Source organism: Fukomys damarensis, unplaced genomic scaffold, assembly GCF_012274545.1.
Source record: "Fukomys damarensis isolate Sample0158 unplaced genomic scaffold, DMR_v1.0_HiC HiC_scaffold_35, whole genome shotgun sequence".
Classification (NCBI taxonomy): domain Eukaryota; kingdom Metazoa; phylum Chordata; class Mammalia; order Rodentia; family Bathyergidae; genus Fukomys; species Fukomys damarensis.
Window position 1 is genome coordinate 10242023 of NW_022900947.1, and position 18042 is coordinate 10260064.

The 18042-nt window shown below is 46.0% G+C and overlaps 1 protein-coding gene across 8 annotated transcripts in view; it reads right to left on the bottom strand.

The window, feature by feature from the left end:
* Positions 1-5970: 5970 nt before the first annotated feature.
* The window catches only part of Prom1 (prominin 1), a 101905-nt gene continuing 89833 nt past the window's right edge, over positions 5971-18042 (bottom strand). For 2 of the 8 annotated variants that reach the window (XM_010641872.3, XM_010641871.3), the window contains exons 22-28: positions 16681-16761; positions 16481-16549; positions 13938-14030; positions 12193-12308; positions 11648-11671; positions 11170-11238; positions 9611-10789 (exon numbers count right to left, since the gene is read on the bottom strand). In XM_010641872.3, coding sequence (XP_010640174.1) covers positions 10675-10789; positions 11170-11238; positions 11648-11671; positions 12193-12308; positions 13938-14030; positions 16481-16549; positions 16681-16761 — 567 coding nt within the window. In that variant the 3' untranslated portion in view covers positions 9611-10674. Of the gene's footprint in view, positions 6213-6735; positions 6776-9610; positions 10790-11169; positions 11239-11647; positions 11672-12192; positions 12309-13937; positions 14031-16480; positions 16550-16680; positions 16762-18042 lie in introns of those variants that run through there. The other 6 variants (XM_010641876.3, XM_010641875.3, XM_010641874.3 and 3 more) reach the window with 5 other exon arrangements.

The following is an 18042-nucleotide window of genomic DNA, read 5'->3' on the forward strand; positions in this document are numbered from 1 at the left end:
ATAGTTTTCCCCCACCATGCTCAGCCTGATAGAGATTTTAAAGCCCACATACCTGGGACGCCCACCAGGCAGGAACTATTTAAAAGCAGGGCCAGGGCATAAGCATTTTAGGAGCCCTCTGTGGCTCATCACGGGGGTTAGGTGCTACTGCTGATGTCCCAACCTTCCTCATCTACTCTACCCTGAAGCAAAATCCCTAAGCAAGACTCACTCATGCTTAGGCTGATGCAGTCCCCAAGGCTGTGACAAATGTCTCTGAGTGGATGAGAGCAGGCGAGTCACCTGCAGGCTCCTTCACCCTTTCACCTCTGCAGAGGCTGATGAAATAAACACACAGAGTCCAGAAGGGCACCCAGCAGTGTCTCTATTCCCTCTTCCTCTCAGGTTCAAGTCGGGTGGGGTGGTGCCTCTGGCCTTTCCAGTTTTATCATGGAGCCCTTTCTTTGCTGTTACTTTCACCAGTTTTGCAGGGGCCCTGGTCCTGGGAGGAGAGTTCCCAGCCTTGGCAGTTTGGGCTGCTGCTAGCTCCACTCACACTGGTCAGGGTTAGAGCGCTGGCAGTGGGCTTGGAGCCAGGCTTCCCCAGCACCCTGCCCAGAGCTGCTAGAGGCCACAGCCCTGGAATCTCCCCTTCAGCCTGGAAATGGAACTCCTCGACATGCTTGTTTGTACCCCTCGGTCTGTTGGAGTCCCTCGAGGGACAGGACCACCGGTCAGAAGCTGGAGATACCCTTTGTCCATAAACATGCCTGCGGCCCCGCCGCAGGAGAGAGAACCCAGTAGATGAAGTCATTCGCTTAAAGGGCTCTGTACAAACAAGTCCTTCTCTGAAGGGGTGTGCAGGGTGTCTCACAGCAGAAAATAAGCACGCACTGACCAGAGATGCGAAGCATCTGCCAAGAGTTGGGCAGCCACCGTGAGCAAAGGGGAAAGCTCCCATGAGTGCTTAGAATGTGCCGCAGGCTGGGGTGCAGCTCAGTGGTCTAGCACCTGCCTAGCATGCGTGAGGCCCTGGGATTGATCCCCAGCGCTGCAAAGGAGAGAAGAAAAAACAAGAAGAAAGAAGTGGCTACAGCCTTGCCTGTGCTGCACACTACTCTTGGGGTGAGGGCCGAGCTCCTTGCACTCCCCACCCCCAAGGAGCTTGCTTAGTAACCAGCTCTTGCACGCACGGGACAGCCTTGTCAACATCTGGGTTATACCAAGGTGTGGCCGAGGAGCTCTGGAGGGATTTGTCGCTCAGTCCAGGGCTATCTTGGGGCTTCTCCTGTCTCTCAGGGTCCCCTCTTGGAGGACTTAGGCTTTAGTTAATCCAAAGGGTGTGGAGGTCTTGTGAGCCCAATTCTTTGAGATGGTCCAGCAAATGTAAAACAAGGCTTAAAGGGTGTGTGTGTGTGTGTGTGTGTGTAAGGCCTGAGGGATGCAGAGGGTGTCACCCCGGGGAGCTGAGCCACCTCGCGCCAGCCTCTGGGGATGCCCCGCCCTCACCAGGAGGCCCTACCCGCACCAACTGAATTATCGTCAGCCAAGTCTGCCTCATGTATGTTTACACTGTGACTGATCTACACCAGACCATAGATTCTAAGTTCAATGGTAATGACACTGAATTTTATGTCATAGAAAAAAATCTTATTGTACTAAACAAGGGACAAAAGGAATTGAAAATAATGATTCTGTATCAAAAGTGGCATTTGGGTGCAGATGTATTTTCTTTCCCATGGTCCATTTGGCAGTGCCTATGGGTCACAGTCAGTTTGGCTGAGCTAGTCCTGCAAGGAGTCACTGGCACCTCACAGTCTCTAACATCCTGGTAGCCCAAAGTCCAAGGAGACGCAGTGGGGCAGGGACTTCAGCCGGCGGAGCTTAGGGGGCCACCTTCACTCAGTGGCAGCACCCAAGTCAGCCAACTTGTCAGATTAAGGGCTGAAGAGGGCAGGATTATTTATTTATTTAGCAGTACAGGAGTTTGAACCCAGGATCTTTGCAATGAGCTACATCTCTAGCCCTTTTTAGTTTGAAACAGTATCTTGCCAAGTTGCCTGGACTGGCCTCAAACTTGCCATCCTCCTGCCTCAGCCTCACAGAGTGTTGGGATTACAGGCTTGCACCACCATGCTTGGCTGAGGGCACGCTTTCAAAATAGAACAGTAGTTGCAGAAGTCTATGTTCCGGGAGTGTGGATTTATGGACTATGGAAATGTCGACACAGGGAGACAGTGAGGGGCAAGAGTATGCGAAGGTGTGACTCAGCAGCTCCAGACCCATCACCGGGCCTTCGTGCCAATTCTGGGGGCAGGGGCGTGGCTTTGTGTGCTTCCGACCTGGGAGCCCTTGCGGTGCTCGGTGTTCTGAACCTTGCTCACCGTGGCCAGCAGGGCAGTTACTCAATTTGAGCCACTTACAACAGTGCCTTGGGCAGGCAGCAGGCAGCACTCAGCAATCCTGAGGTTACGGCAAAGCCTTTCCGAGTCAATTTTCTACTGCGTTTGATTTCCCCAGATGTGGGAACTTACCAAAAAGCATTGAGGAGCTCTGGTCATGCTCTTCTCCTGTTTTTGGGGGGAACAAGACAAGTCTGGTGGTCTTCACACACTGGTCGTGCTGCTGCCTGGGTGTCATCGTCCGCTGTTTGGTCTACGGAGTTCAGTGTGGGAGCTCGGACTGGGAGGGCAAGGCGCGGAATCACCAGGCAGACTCTGGGGAGGTTTCTGAACGCTTCTGCTTTACTTAGGAAATGCACAGGCTTATATAGCTTACATGTGGAAAACCATGGGGGAGGAGCATGGGAGGAGCATTTAATTACATGGCACTTTCTTATAGGTTATGCAGATCCATACATTACTGGAGAACATTGGGCGATATTTTATTGGCTAGACATATGGTGGGGTGATTCTTCTTGGGTGAGGTGAAGGAGTCATGGACTAGGGGCAGAGGTGTAGCCTGTGAGACCCAGCGTCTATACTCTTAGGTGAGCTTGCTCAGGAGACAGGAGTGCAGCACACCTGGCCCAGCCAGGCTTGAACTTCTCCCATACCTGGGAACCTGTCGTTCCCGTTTACTGCTTGCCTGGCTGTTTCCTGCCACCTCCGTAGTAGGCCTTTACCACACCATGTCACCAATGTCAAGGAGCTCTTGTCACCGTTACTGCCCTAATCCTTGTAAAAGCAATTTCTTTTCTTGTTTATCCATCCTTGAGGAGTGACACTCAGATCTGCATGGTGAGAGACATACCCAAGTGCAGTGTGGACAGAGGATGGGTGGCAGGCAGTGAGTGGCTGCAGAGGGAGGCTAATGTGCAAGCAGGTGTAGTCACTGGGTGAGTTGTGAATCTGAGCGGCTGTGACAAGACTCTACCATGAAGCAGTCTTGCAGGTTCACTTACGGTCAGTTTTAATCCCCTGCTTCCAAGATGTGTCTGTTCCTCAGTAGAAGGAGTCCAGGCTAAGCAACTTAGCTTGACTAGATGCTTCATTTACTTTCCACCAGCCTACACCAACCTACCTGCAACGGAGTCTGGGAAATGTAGTCCCACATAAGCAACCATATGTCCGGCTACAATGCCATGAAACCAAGAGACATGAGAACAGTAAAAAGGTAGCTTCTGTGGGACAGAGAAGAGGCTTGGTGGTCAAGGGTGGAAGGAAGGTAGAGAGAAAGCAGACTCAGTCAACTGTGGCCAGGGCAATACAGTGAAGGTGAAGCAGTTCAACAGTGGGCATAGCAGGCCAGGGATTTAGCTCAGTGGTTCCACTGCCTGCCTCGCAAGTGCAAGGTCCCAAGTTTGATCCCCAGTACCAAAAACAAAACAAAAAAACAAAGAATGGGCATGTGGAGGCAGAACTGCAAGGCAGGTAGGAAAGGATGGTAAGAAAGCATGGTAGTTCAAAGCAGGGTCAGTAAACTGTGGCCCTTGTGGCCTGTTCTTGTAACATCTTTTGGAACTATGCCAGGTCCACTGACTTGCATATTGCATGCTGGCTCCTTCTAAGCTACGAGGGAGCTAGACACACAGCTCTAGCCCAGAAAGTCTGACGCTCCAACTGTCCGCCTCTTTACAGGGAACAGAGTGATCCCTGGATTAAAGCACACGCAGTGGACACGGGCAGGGGGCAGTGGGCTGCTGGGGCTCCTCCCTGACTGGAGAAAGGCATCAGAGACCCTTAGGAGACAGGCGAGGCCACGAGCATTAGGGAATTGCCAGGGAGAAAGGGAGAGGTGAACGGGAGAGATGAGCACAGAAGGGGGACAGCACCGGAGCGGGCTCCTCTGGGGGCCTGCACAGGACGTGTGTGTAGAGGCAATGGTCGACAAAGTCCTGCCACCTGCAGAGGAGTGGGAGGTTGGCAGACAGATGAAGCAGCTAAAGAGCCATTGGAGGGGAGATGAGCTGAGAATCCTTTCAAGGAAATTATTTGCAAAGGAGAGAGGGAGAGAAACAAAGAATGGGCTGCACTATCAAGAGAGTGCTCTGTGGGGTAGAGAAAAGATGAGACCTTTAAGATCACTCCCCACCACTCACACATTTGACAGTGGGAGACACTGAGAAATAAAGGTTGCCAGACATAAGCTATGGAGTATTAAGCGCAGCTGGCTTAAATGATTAGGAGTTTTTTTTCAATGTAGGATACGAAAATTAGGTTTTCAAAAAATGTTAGGGGATGATTTCTTCCTAAAGAATTATATACTATATGGTGTGATTTGTCCAAATTGCAAGCCTCTCATATGTAATTTTACAGAAAGTCATTTTTTCATTTTATATGTTTAGGGGCATGTCAGACAGTTTGCCTGTGGGGGTATTTGAGGATGTGTAATGTAGCCAGTGCAACCAGGACTGTTCCCCTAAGAAACAATGACTTTAGAGCTGAAAAACCAAGGACCTAAAAGACAGCAGACTTTGACCAACAGGAAGTGTGTACTGACTTCTGGTCAGCCCTGTCCTGGGGGCAGAGGAGGGGAATAAAGATGTAGTACAAACCCACATTTCATCACCTCCAACGTGACAGTCTTTGGTCCTGCTCAAGGAAGTAACACAGAGCATGTTTTCCAAGCTCCTTTTTATTGGAATGCAACAGGACTTGTGATCTGAACATGAAAAGAAGCTCATTTTTGTTTGACCAGCTTTTCATTGCTGATCACTTTTGAAAATAACAAGTCCCATCTGAATACCCAAAATAAATACATAGTGACTTTGTGCTTTTGTGGGACCAAACTCAAGAGTTTTCATTCAAGTTGGATACAAAACCTGAGAATCATGACAGGATCTTGCATTTCACTTTAGGCCCCCACCCTGTAATCAAATGATGCCCCAATGGACACCTATCCTTATGAATGAAAGCCTTCATCAAGCGTACTCTGTAATTGGCACCCATGAACATAACTCCACCTTCTGACAAGCATCATTTTTCTATCGAGACACTCTCTCTCTCTCTCTCTCTCTGTCTCCTCTGTCTCTCCCTCGTTTCAAATTTGCCAGTGGAGAAGTCAAGTAGATTTCTCTGTGATTCCTTTTGCATTCTATTTCTGAACATCATTGCTAAAGTAGGTGAAAATCCGGGGGGAAGGGCAGGCTGTAGGTTTCACACACTTTTAGTGAAGATGGATTATTCCCAACAGCACCGATAAATCAACACTGCCCTGACAGTAAGCTCATTTGGAAGACCACTATAATCGTTTGTTTAAAAAACTCTTCCTGGGTAAAAGATATATACAATTTACTATACAAAAAATACATCTTTTCTGTAAACTGGTATGTGTTTAGTGCACTCCACATGTGGAAGTACGTTAGGAACTCAGCTATCTTATCTAAGTAGCTGTTAGATGTAGAAATGTGTTTGGCGGGAACAAACACCCTATACACTGTAGTGTCTATACAGAAATTCGCTGTAAAAAAAAGTACGAAAAAAAATGAACAGTGTCGGAGAGAATTATGCTTAAATAGTGAGGGACACGTGGACTGTGAACGCCAAAGTACGAAACAAAAATGAACAGTGTCGGAGAGAATTATGCTTAAATAGTGAGGGACACGTGGACTGTGAACGCCACCACGTTCATCCCTAACAAAGTACCGCCCAGAGACCAAGGGCGCTGCACCGCGGGGGCCGCCTGAGTCACAGTGTCGCCATCATCAAAGTCCCTCCTGGATCTGCAAGGTTCATGCGGGCTCGGAAACCGTCAACCATCTGCGAACCTTTCCACGGTGGGGGGTCCCGAGGCTGAAATGAGTATCAAACACAACCGTAGAAACCGGCTTTGAAGTATTGAAGGGACCAGGAAGGCCTAACCCTGAAATGGTTCCTGTTAGAAGCTTGACTGCTAGAGAAGAGACAGATGTATTCAAGAGGCAGCCACCCTGGCTCACTTTATTTATAGCATCGTGTTATGATTTTAGTTTCTGAGGTGGCTTTTTAAAAACAAAACCATCATAGAAATGTTTGCTGCAAAACAATGTTTTAAAATACAAATATGTGTAAAAAAACTTTGAAGCCCTTAATATTCAAGGTACATCGATATCTAGAGCTTATTTTTTTACTATAAATTTTAAGTCTTATTTTTTACAATATATACACACGTATGTATGTATACCAGTCACACAGTCATTGAATTATATATATGCACAATCATACTGTATAGCCTATATGTTAACCTAGATTTTCAACTTCTCAGGATTAGCTATGTTTTAATGTTCTAACACTAAAGGCTATAATCCTATAAGTGGTTTTATAGCGTGATACTTACCTCAAGCCATTTCCACATCAGCTCTCAATAGTGTGATGCGCTAGAAAACAAAAACAAACAGAAACATGACCCCTCCCGACAGGCTGTGGGTGGTGTCATCAGGCAGATGACTAAAGGCAGCAGGTGAACACAGATCGCACCTCTGCCCGTTTATCAGGGAAAAAAGCTTGTCAGTAAAACTGGTTCTTTACAGCTTCCACTTGCATTGCTTCTACAAAGAGGATAAGGAGGATGGAGAGGCAGAAACTGTGACAAGTGGAACTGAGTATACTCACAATATAAGGCTAGAAGTGGAAAAAGCCGCCGAGAATGTAGCCAAGACCTAGACTCCCAGAAAGCAGACCATGACAGCAGATGGAGAATGGGCAAGCAGCTTCCCCAAGTCTGCTCCAGACCAGGAGGCAGAAGCCAATGAAGTTCTGCAGGGACCCAATCACCATTATGAGTCCACAGTGTGAGATCAGACGGTGCGCGTACTCGGAGTGGCCCTCTGGTAATGATCAGCTGGAGCCCTGCTGTCCTTGAAGGGTTAGGCAGGTGGGGAACTCTGTGGGGAAGGTGTGCAGCCTCAGCTCTGGCACAGTCTCTGACCACATTCTATTATCGCTAAAGAACATCAGTCTTTGCCTTCCAAGGTGTGGAACACTGGGCACACCAACTGCATATCAACCATAGCCCTGGGTCTTTTCTGACCCAGCTGTACCTCTCCCGGAGGCCTCCAGATGGTTTACGTCACCCTGTCCTGGAAAATGGTGGTGCTTTAGAGAACTGAGAGCCAGGAAATGAGCAATACAAACCAAGCCAGGCAACTGACAGCAATTCCTCAAAATTCTGAAATGACAGGGACCAGGTGTCCTTCAAATGGGGCAGGACCTGGGCTGAGAACTATAGTTTCCTGTCCACCCAACACAATGAAATGCTAAAGGAGGGTGAGGTAGGACAGCCGGGACATGTTTCTCCTAGAACGGACATCATACACTATTGGTGGCCCTTATCGAGTTAGCTTAGATTCACGCTCTGGGTTTCCATCACCATGCCCTCTGGGCAACCTGACCCACACAGGGAGTGGCCAGGAGACAGCACCTGTTAAATCACCGAGGCATTTTGCCTTTATTCAAGAAGAAATCTCCCAACACCCAAGGCCTGGAGCATCACACAGGGTCAGTGGCTCCCAGCACTTTCTGCTAAACCTACGTGGCCACAGCATGTGCAGAGAGGGGAACCTGTCCCCCCTTGGTGTCCTTGGGTTCCAGCTGTTCCTTCCTGCTGCAGCAAGACCACTGTGTGGACCCCTCCCTGCGGAAGACCACATATGACCACAGCAGGCTGTAAGCAGTGCAAGCTGTAAAGATTTGACCCCACATTTGGCTTGTTTATAGACGTGAGTCTGGCTGAAGCCTATGTGCTGAGGTCAGAGTAACTCACACCCAAATTCTGTTCCCACAACTAAAACGTTCTGACTAGGAGGACAATGTTCTAATTACAACCATGTATTTTGTCTAATCTGTTCCTAATTCGAGAATGCTTTCTTTTTCTTTTACAAGCCTTGCCTCTGTTAGTTTCCATAGAAAATGCACGATTGCACATCCTCGTACGTAGTCCTGCCCTTGCACACAGCTTGCCTTTTTCCCAACTGATTACTAATAAAAATGAGTGGTTTGGGATGGACCATTGCCTTTGCTAATTCAGAAGCACTGGCCACTCTGGCTCCCTGCTTTCTGTCTTAGCTCTTGTCTTTTAGTTTTCTTTCTCAGGCTTGCATCGTACACTGAACAGGAGACTGGAGCCTACTGCAGAGGTTTCCAGGAATGTTTTAGGGATTCCCAGTACCAAAGTGCCTGCAACACTTCAGACAAAGGACACACTGGACAGCACAAGTAACAAGAAGGCAAAGGTGTGTGGACATATGTGGTTGGACCCCCAAAGTACTTCTGTCAACATGGTTTTTCACATTACAAAAGGAAATTCATGTACAAATCAGGTAAGTCTTCTTTTCAGAGAAACTGGGCTTTGAGGCATCATTTGCCTCTTATTCAACTTGGTGGGTGTCAGAGTGAAGAATGGGGACATCATCACACTTCTCTGGGGTCTTGCACCTCAGTGGTGAGAGCTTTTCTATACCCCTGGCTTTGGGAGAACAGGACAAAGGACAGTTCAGAGCTAGATGGCCCTGGCTGGCTGGAGCGCAGCATGACCTTCATGTTCTGAGCCCTTGTGTAAAAGGGAGGTGGCTGTGTAGGGCTGAGAGGGCTGGTGGGACCATGTAGGACAGCATCTGGTCATCAGTGCCCAGGGCCGTGGGACTCACACACTCTGTGGTCCGGCAAGGAGCACCTTTCTCTCCGAACTCAGGCCAGAGCTAGATGCATGGGTCTCTTTGCCGAAAGTCTACACGACCGATAGAGGGAGAAAGAATCTAAGTTATATGATCCTAACTATCTATAAGGCAGGCGTGCATGGGGGTTATATATATGTGCAGAAAGGAATTGTTCAGCCCTTCCCCAGATAAAAATGTCTTCGACTGCTGGGAAAAATTGCAGTAGCAGGGCGAGTGAAGACGACAAACAGTACGGCTCATCTGTACAGATGTACAGAGAAGGTGTCTCTGCTAATGTCTAGAACCCTATCAGTGTAATGAACAGAACACAGCAGGGCTGGCTTGGATAACAGGCTAGATAGGTGCATTTCTCTTAGGAGTCACCCTTGAATTCCATCAGAAACATCAAGGTAACAAAAAGACAAGGGCATCCTCATTATCGTGAATGAAAAACCTTACATAAAGGCAAGCAAGCACCAGAAACCAATCCAACCAAGTCCTAGGAGAACTGATTTGGTGAGCACATAGGCAGTTATGTGCTCTCTTGATCTTGAAAATTCCAGTCCGTAAATCTAAGTCATCCTGCAACCGTGGCACCCCATGAAAAGGCAGGTCAGCACAAGATGCAGGCCACCGAACTGTCTCCTCTCCCTGGAGCTGACACGTGTCTCGGACCAATCTCACAACACAGCACTCTAGCAACCATGTCTAGTGTACTGTAAGAAGCAAGCGAGATGAGATAAGGTCCTCTGGCCATTTTAGAACATCCTCATCCCTGTTCCTGATCATCATCATTTCTGCCACGGTCCGAACATCTGTATCCCTTTCAAATTCATAAACTGAGGTCCTCATCACCAAGATGATGGTGTTGGGAGGTGGGGGCCTCGGGGAGCACATCTGGAGAGGACCCAGCCAGCAGGTGCCGTCTAGGAGAAAGACGGCCCTCACGAGACCCTGACCCTGACGGCACAATGACTCTGCTTCCCCGCCTCCAGAACTGTGAGAAAGAAATTCCTGTCGTTTATCAGCCCTCTAGTTTATCTTATTTTGTTCCTACAGCCCAAAGACACGAACACAATTTCCCTAAAGGGCAAATTTAAAACGTTCTGAAGTTTTTATAATGCTCAAGCTGTAAGTTAGGAAAAATCCTTTATTTTTCTGAAAAGACAAATGTCCAAACTTTTCTGGTTCTGTTTCTGTTGCAACTTGACAAAGGTACAGCACCAGCTGTTACTCGGCAACCCTGCCTGAGACAAGGATGCGTTGGCCTAGATTGAGAGGCTCTCTACAGCGACACCTGGCGGCTCCCCCTGGTGACCTTTTAACAGGCCATGTCCCATGAGGAGTGTCGGGCTCTGGGCCAGACAGATTGCCCTTTGCGCTGATGTTGGACTCACAGCTGTGCACCTGCCCGAGATGGCTGGGCGTGGGGACAGACGACCACTGGCGTGGGGCCAGTTGTGTGGACGGGTGGGGGGGAGAACCACACCCACTGACGAGGAAGGCTCCCTGCTGGGCCCTGTGCATTTTGTTCCCACCTCGTCTCAGTAGAAAGGGTGACATGTATGTCTCAAGTTTCAGTTGAGCCTGGGAAGAAGACACCTGGCAGGTAGTGCTCAGAGTTACCTCGTAAATATCCAGAAGCACAGGAAGCTCCTTAATTCCAGAGAATGTAAATTCATAATGAGTTTGCAGGAAAGGTTGGAGCTCTTTTTCTGGTCAAATATGGCTAATTTACTGGAAGGAAGGGAGGAAAGGAAGAAGGGGAGAAGGAAAGAACGGTAGGTCTGGAAAACTACAAATACTTAGCAGAGAAATTCTAAATCAAAGTGTGCATGCATTTAATCCGTAATGATTTAGATGAGCCATACATAGCATTTTAAGATGAAACCAAACTTTAGTTGCTGCACAATTCCGTTGCTAAGAAATCCATCAAAAATGCAAACTTGTGGCATCATGGAATGCTATGTAGGGGTGACTGGGGACAGCCACTGAGAGAGGATTCTGCAGGCAGGGGGGAAGTGAAGGGGTCAGCAGCATGCAGAAGGCTCAGGGGCTGATCTACAAGGAACAAGCAGATTGGTCACAGGACAGGCATGCACTTCCGGGCGAGTTACCTTGTCATAACGGGATTGTGAACACCATATAAATGATCTTTATGATAACCATTATTACCATTTTCCATACTGTAACAAAAATAAATACACCAAAAACACCATGTTATCTCTATGATGAAACGTTTACCTCAGAGAATACACAGACAATGTAATGGTCATGAAAAGCATGTGACAGTATGTTAAGTCTGCAAAGAAGTTCTAATGGTATACATGTATTTCACTCCCTTTAAAAATGGAAGATGGAAGTGACTACTTTATAAATAAAGTTAACATATAAAATGTTCATTCATTTAGTAAGTGTTTCTTAAACCTTCTGTGTGCTGGTCCTCATTTTAAGAGGTGTCACAATTTCTACTTGGATATGTCTATCATTTTTAATGGAATTAAGGCATTATTAGTTTCATTTAAAAATCTGTCATATAATCCTTAGAGCCTCCCTCAACCCATCTATGGATAGTTAAAAAAAAAAAAGGCTTACTTTTTCATGGGTAGAGTTTCAACACTATAAAATACAAAAGAAGGGAGACAGAATTACTTCTTGTCTGCTTGCTGTTCAAACTCAGCAGCTACCCTCCCACATATTTCCTCCAGGACGCCTGACAGTGCAAGTTCTAGAGAAAAACCTGGTGAGAAGATGAGCGAAGTAACAACGAGACACACAGCTCACCACACACAAGCAAAGGGTGCACTACAGAGCCCAAGGGAAAAGCAGTAACAACAGTTATCATAAAGTAAAATGCCAAGTCCCCGAGAGAGCGGAACTGCGAATGAGAAATAAGAAAGCTGGTTAAAGACACTGAGACTAAGCAAGAGAAAGAAAACAGTTAGGACAAGCCTAAGAAAATCAGTACAGAACCCAAACAAACAAATGAACGGAGAGCCCACCAGGACAGGAACGGCCCAGCGTTTAAGGAAAAGGTCAAATGCAGGCTCATCACAGAGCTCCTGTTTCGCAGCTCTAGGACAGCAGCGCTCCTTCGAAAATGGTCCCCAGACTCCCAGAGAGGAAGCTCCGCTACTCACTCATCATACACATCCTCCGAGTCCATGCGGCGGTAGTACTTGGCCAACTTCACAGCAAAGATCACAGCCGGGAGCAGCAGTGTAGTAGCTTGTCCTATGCCAAACCAAAACAAATTCTGGGAGAAAAACAAAAAAGCGTCAGGGGAATCAAATGCTTCCGAAGAGAGGAAATGCAAAATAGCAACTAGTTGGGGAAAAATTTCTTTTTTTAACATGCATTTTCATTTTGTTCTTCAAACTCATTTGTGAACTAACACACACCAAGCATTGTGTAAAATACCATATCACATTATAATCCAATTCTTCTTCTGGGAACCTTAAGTGGATCCTGTTTTTTTTTTCCAGAAGAGGGACAGAAGCGCCCAGCGATGATTCAGTCTGGGACCCTCCAAAATAGCTTCTGACCACGCACTACATGGCCCCCCTTTTCTGCCCTGACTTCTAACCAAGAGTCTGGCAGTCTAGCAGTTGGGACAGTGGCATCCTTCATCTTCACGGAGACAGGAGCAATGCATGGCATGTGCCAGGGTCTCGACGAAGTCTCCCTATTGAATTCAACCTCTTCTGAAGGTTGCTGAGCAATTGCTCCCTGCCAGACAGGCTCCCCGTGAGGGACACCACAGTAACTGTGCCCTGTCCTCATGGGGCTGAGCTCTCGTGTGTACAGAGGGCGGATCTCAGAGTGTCACACACGTGTAATTCAACAGCAACATCATCGCTACCAGAAAAGCGGAGCATTCTGTGGATAGGTGAGGAAGGGAGCCCTGTGGTTTGGAGGATCAGAACATTCTTGCTGGAAAAAAAGCTTGCTTTGAGCAGAGACCTCAAAACTGAGCAAGCAACAGTGGCAAACATTACTGAGTGTCAGCGTATCGAGAATGATCCTGACGGAGTTCACTTAGTCTCACTGAACCCACAGAAACAGTGCCCTTCACGGATGCGGGGGAGAAGCTCAGACAATTTCAATCATTTTCAAAGTCAGAGTTCTGACAACGGAGGAGCAGAGCTGGAATTTAGAGTCTGATCTGGGAAATTAGCTGGGGAGCAGGGGGCGGGACGGGGTGGAGGGATGATGGGAGGCAGGAAAGGAAAGTGCCTGGGCCGGTCTCCAGTCCAGGCAGAAAATGAGGCTGAGCGTGAGGCCCGGCGGGAGGAAGCCGAGATGCAGTTAAAGAGACGAAAGAAAACGAGGATGTGTGGAGCCCAGGGAGAAAGGGGGGCTGTGACAGGCAGGGGGTGGATCTTCATCCTGATCCAGTGGGAAGCCAGGGAGACACTAAGCAGAGCTGGTGAGGGGATGAGCTGGTGGAGAGACAGGGAACACCGAGGGATGAATCACCCTGGTGAACTGAAACTTATCATCCCAGTGGTCACATCGTAGAGGCCTTGGAAATCAAAAAGTAAGTTCGGTGTAACCCTGGGGTTGTGCAGAGTTCCGCTTGGAATCCTGCAGTACTGGCCATGGGCGCACCAATGACTGATCCTTTCTGATGATTCCCAGCAGGCAATTTTGTTCTCACTTCTGTAATGTGACTTAGTAGAGAATGAAGATCGGCAGCTAGGACGTTCACGTCTCTAGACTATTAGGGACCAGTACTAACTCACCCATCTAGACTGTAGGGTTTGGACCCTAGAACTGTATCAGATCCAAGCAGATAAACTACTATTATAGTCTGTGTTACCATCTGGCCGGGAATCCAAGATGGTGGACTTATTCTGGCTCCTTTGGAGAGCAGAAGTCTTACCAGAGGGTGGACAATGTAGCCACACAGAACGACATTGATGGCAGAGTCCAGGGCATTGGCCACGGGCTTGCAGGACACCATTTTCTTAGTGACCTGTGGGGATGAGATACAAAGGCAAACTTTCACTGAGCCACACTCAGAAAACTCCACGAGAACTGGGCACACCACTTTCTTCCGGCCTGCTTTCCTAAAAGGACCTGCATTCCTTAGGTCACAGAGCTGACATCTGGTTCTTTTTTTCCATTAAGTGGTACATTTTAGGTATACATTCAATGACATTCATCATTGGGATCTTGTACATGATGTACCTTGGTTCTTATTTATTCTCCATTTTCCTGCCCTCCCTTCGCCCCCTCTACCCTTCCCTATTTACAAAGACTTTGTTTCCATTTTTTTTTGCCTGTCTCATATTTTTTCTTTTCCCTTCTTATCTTTCCCCTACCCATCCCACTTCCTCTACTCCTTTAGCCCTTTTCTTCCTATTGCATAATGTCAATTATACATTTTGATCCTTATTTACACTTTTAGTTTTTAACACCACAGAAACTATTCGCTATTTATACATGTCCTCTTAATTTCGCTTGAGTATGACCTCAATGTGCATCCACTTAGGTATAAATCTTTAGTTTCTCATTCTTTATGACTGAGTAGTACTCCATTTTATAAAAAAAAAACACATCTTTATCCAGTCTCCAGTTGATGGGCAATTGGGCTACTTCCAACTTTTAGCTATTACAAACTGTGCCACTATAAACACGGGTGCGCATATATCAGTGTGGCATGATCCTTTTAATTCTTCTGGGAAAATACCCAGCAGAGGAATAGCTAGGTCAAATAAGACCTTTAATCCCAGCTCTTTGAGGTATCTCCACATTGATTTCCACAGTGGTTGCACCAGTCTGCACTCCCACCGACAATGGAGAGGATCTCCTTTCTTCTCACATTTGTTATGGTTCTTGACAGAATTTGTTATTGACTTCTTGATAGCAGCCATTCTTTCTGGGTGAGGTGGAATCTCAGTGTTGTTTTCATCCGCATCTCTCAAATGACCCATGATACTGAACATTTTTTTCATATATTTATTTGCTGCTGTTACTTCTTTGTCTGAGAAATGTCTGTTCATTTTTCAGATGCCCACTTTTAAATCAGGTCTTTATATTTAAGGGATCTGGCTTTTTTGAATTCTTTATGTATTATGGATAGTTGATCTCTGTCTGAGGAATAGCTAGTAAAAATTTTTTTCCCAACATTGTAGGTTGTCTCTTAGTTTTGTTGGTGGTTTCTCTTATAGTGCAGAAACTTTTTTTAAAAAATGAGATCCCAGTTGTTGATCCTTTGTGCTAGTTCCTGTGCTACTGAGGATTTGTTCATAGAGTCTTTTTCTATGCTAATGTTTTCAAGGATTCTACCAAAAAAAAAAAAAAAAAAGAATTCTACCTGACTTATCTTTCAGCAAGTTTATTTTTCTGTTTTATATTTAGATATTTAATCCACTTGGATTTTATTTTAGTGCATGGTGAAAGATAGGGGTCTAGTTTTAATCTTTCGCAAGTTAAAATCCAGTTTTTCCAACACCACTTATTAAAGAGGCTATCTTTCCTCCAGTGAAGATGCTTGGCTCCTTTGTCAAAAATGAGGCAGCTGAGTACATCTGGAGTTGTTTCTGCATCTTCAAATCCATTCCACTGATCCACGGGTCTGTTTCCTTGCCAGTACCATGCTGTTTTTATCACAGTGGCTTTGTAGTATAGTTTCAGTTTGGGAACTGTGATGTCCTCTTGCCATGTCTCTGTTGCCTAGAAATGCTTTTAGTATTCTAGCTCTCTTCTGGTTCCAAATAAATTTTTGGTTGTTTTCTCTAGTTCTGTGAAATATACTGTTGGGCTTTCAATCGGGATTGCAGTGAATCTGTACAGCGGTTTTGGAAGTATGACCATTTTCACTATATTGTTTCTTCTTACCCAGGAGCAAGAGCTATCTCTCCATTTTCTTATATCCTCTTTGATCTCTTTTTTCAGAGTGTTGTAGTTCTCAGTGTAGAGGTCTTTTGCTTCTTTTGTTAGACTAATTCCTAGGTATTTCATTTTGTTGGATGCTAATTTGTATGGTTGAGTTTTGCTGTGTGTTGCGTTATTGGCTTTACACAAGATCTTTCTTCTCTCTGAGCCTTGTTTTCTAGGTTCATCTGTTTCTTACTTGGGACAAGGAAGCCCTCCTAGCAGATTAGCTGAGAGGATTAAACATGCATGTCCAGCAGAGCATTTTAGTCCAAAGTTTTTATCTCACCCCTTTGTTATTTGACAGAGGAGGTGAGAATAAAATGGAAGAACCATACAAAAACATAACTGAAGGGACAGAGGAGTCCAGAAGGGGCATGTCCTTTATTTGGTGGGGTGGCCCTAGAGGGCTTGGTCCTCATATTCAGAGTGCTCTCAATTCCCAGCAAATTACCAGGAATTGAATTTTATTTCCTCCAGATTTTTCCCTGGAACATGACTTCTCTAAGATGTGGCCCCTTTATAGTCATAAAAAGATGAACTTACAGCGTCCTTGACCCACTGAAGATAACGTTCAAAGTGTCCTAGTATGATTTGCCCATACTTCTTAGTTTCCTAGAAATAAATCAAAGATGAGTAAAATCACTAAAATGACAACAGCATAGTTAAATTTGCTGGATATTTAATCATGGAATGGACACATGCTTGATTAGGGTGATGCTGATATTTTTAAAAAGAAAACTCACGTCAACAATAATGGAGGAGATATTGTTTGCCACAAAGTTCTGAGCAGAATCCAGAGAGACAAGGACCTTGTTCACTTTCTCCTGGAAAACACAACAACAACTGGAGGTGTAATGAGTGACGGAGGGATTAATCAGATGATGTGCAACTCAATTCAAGCACAGTTGTCCCTAGTGATTAATTCCAGGAGCCTCTCCTGGGTACCAAAATCCACAGACATTCACGTCCCCTGTATAAAATGGCATAGTATTTGCATATAACCTACACATATCACACCTTCCTCTACAATTTTTTTGTTTTATTTTGGAGGGTACTGGGTACTGAACTTGGGTCCTTGCTTTTGCAAGGCAGGAGGCAGAACCACTGAGTCAAATCCTCAGCCCTTTCCTCTACACTTTAAATCATCCCCAGATTACTTGGTTTTTTAAAATAATTTTTATTTTTATTAGTACATATCTGCAGTACATAATGATTATATCCACAGTGGGGCGTTGGTATGTGTACCTAACACATCTTGATTCTTTTTTAATCCCCTTCCTCCCACCTCCCTCATCTCTCTCTTTCTCTTTCTCTCTCTCTTTTTTTTTGGTACTTGGGATCGAACTCAGGACCTTGCACTTGCCAGGCAGGTGGCGGCACCACTGAGCCAAATCCCAGGCCCTTCCATCTCTTGATCTCCTTCCCATCTGCAAAAGATCCATCTCCTTGTTTCCTATTATCTGCCTTACTTTGCTCTTCAATTTTTTATAGTCTGAGTTTTTCATATTAAAAAAAACTGTGATATTTAAGCTTGTTTGTCTGATTTATTTCACTTAGCATTATGGTCTCAACATGCGTCCATTTTTCTACAAATACCTCGAATTTATTCCTCTTCACAGCAGAGTAATATTCCATTGTGTATAAATACCACATAATACCTAATGCAATATAAACACTGTATAGCCAGTTGTTACAGTACCTTGTTCAGGGGATAATGACAAGAGTCTGCTCATGTTCAGTACAGATAAGTTTTTTTTTTTCAAAATATTTTTGATTCTATCTTTGGTTGAACCTGCAGATGTAGAACCCACAGATATGGAGCGCCCCAGCTCTCGGAGGGTGGGGAAGGACAGGGCCCCAGCACAAGCGCTTGCTTTGAGCCAGATATGGGGCGAGGTCTTTGATGTTGCCAACCTGGCAATGATGACCACGGGTGTGGCCATGTCACTTGCGTTGGGCAGCAGAGCAGCAGTGCTGCTGGTTCTGAACAGTGGCTTCAAAAAGACCCCAGCATTTCCATTCTGCCCCTGAACTCATATCTTCCACCAAGAGAACATGAGGTGACCCAGATGGGAGCTGCTCCTTAGGGTGGCTGTTCCATGCAG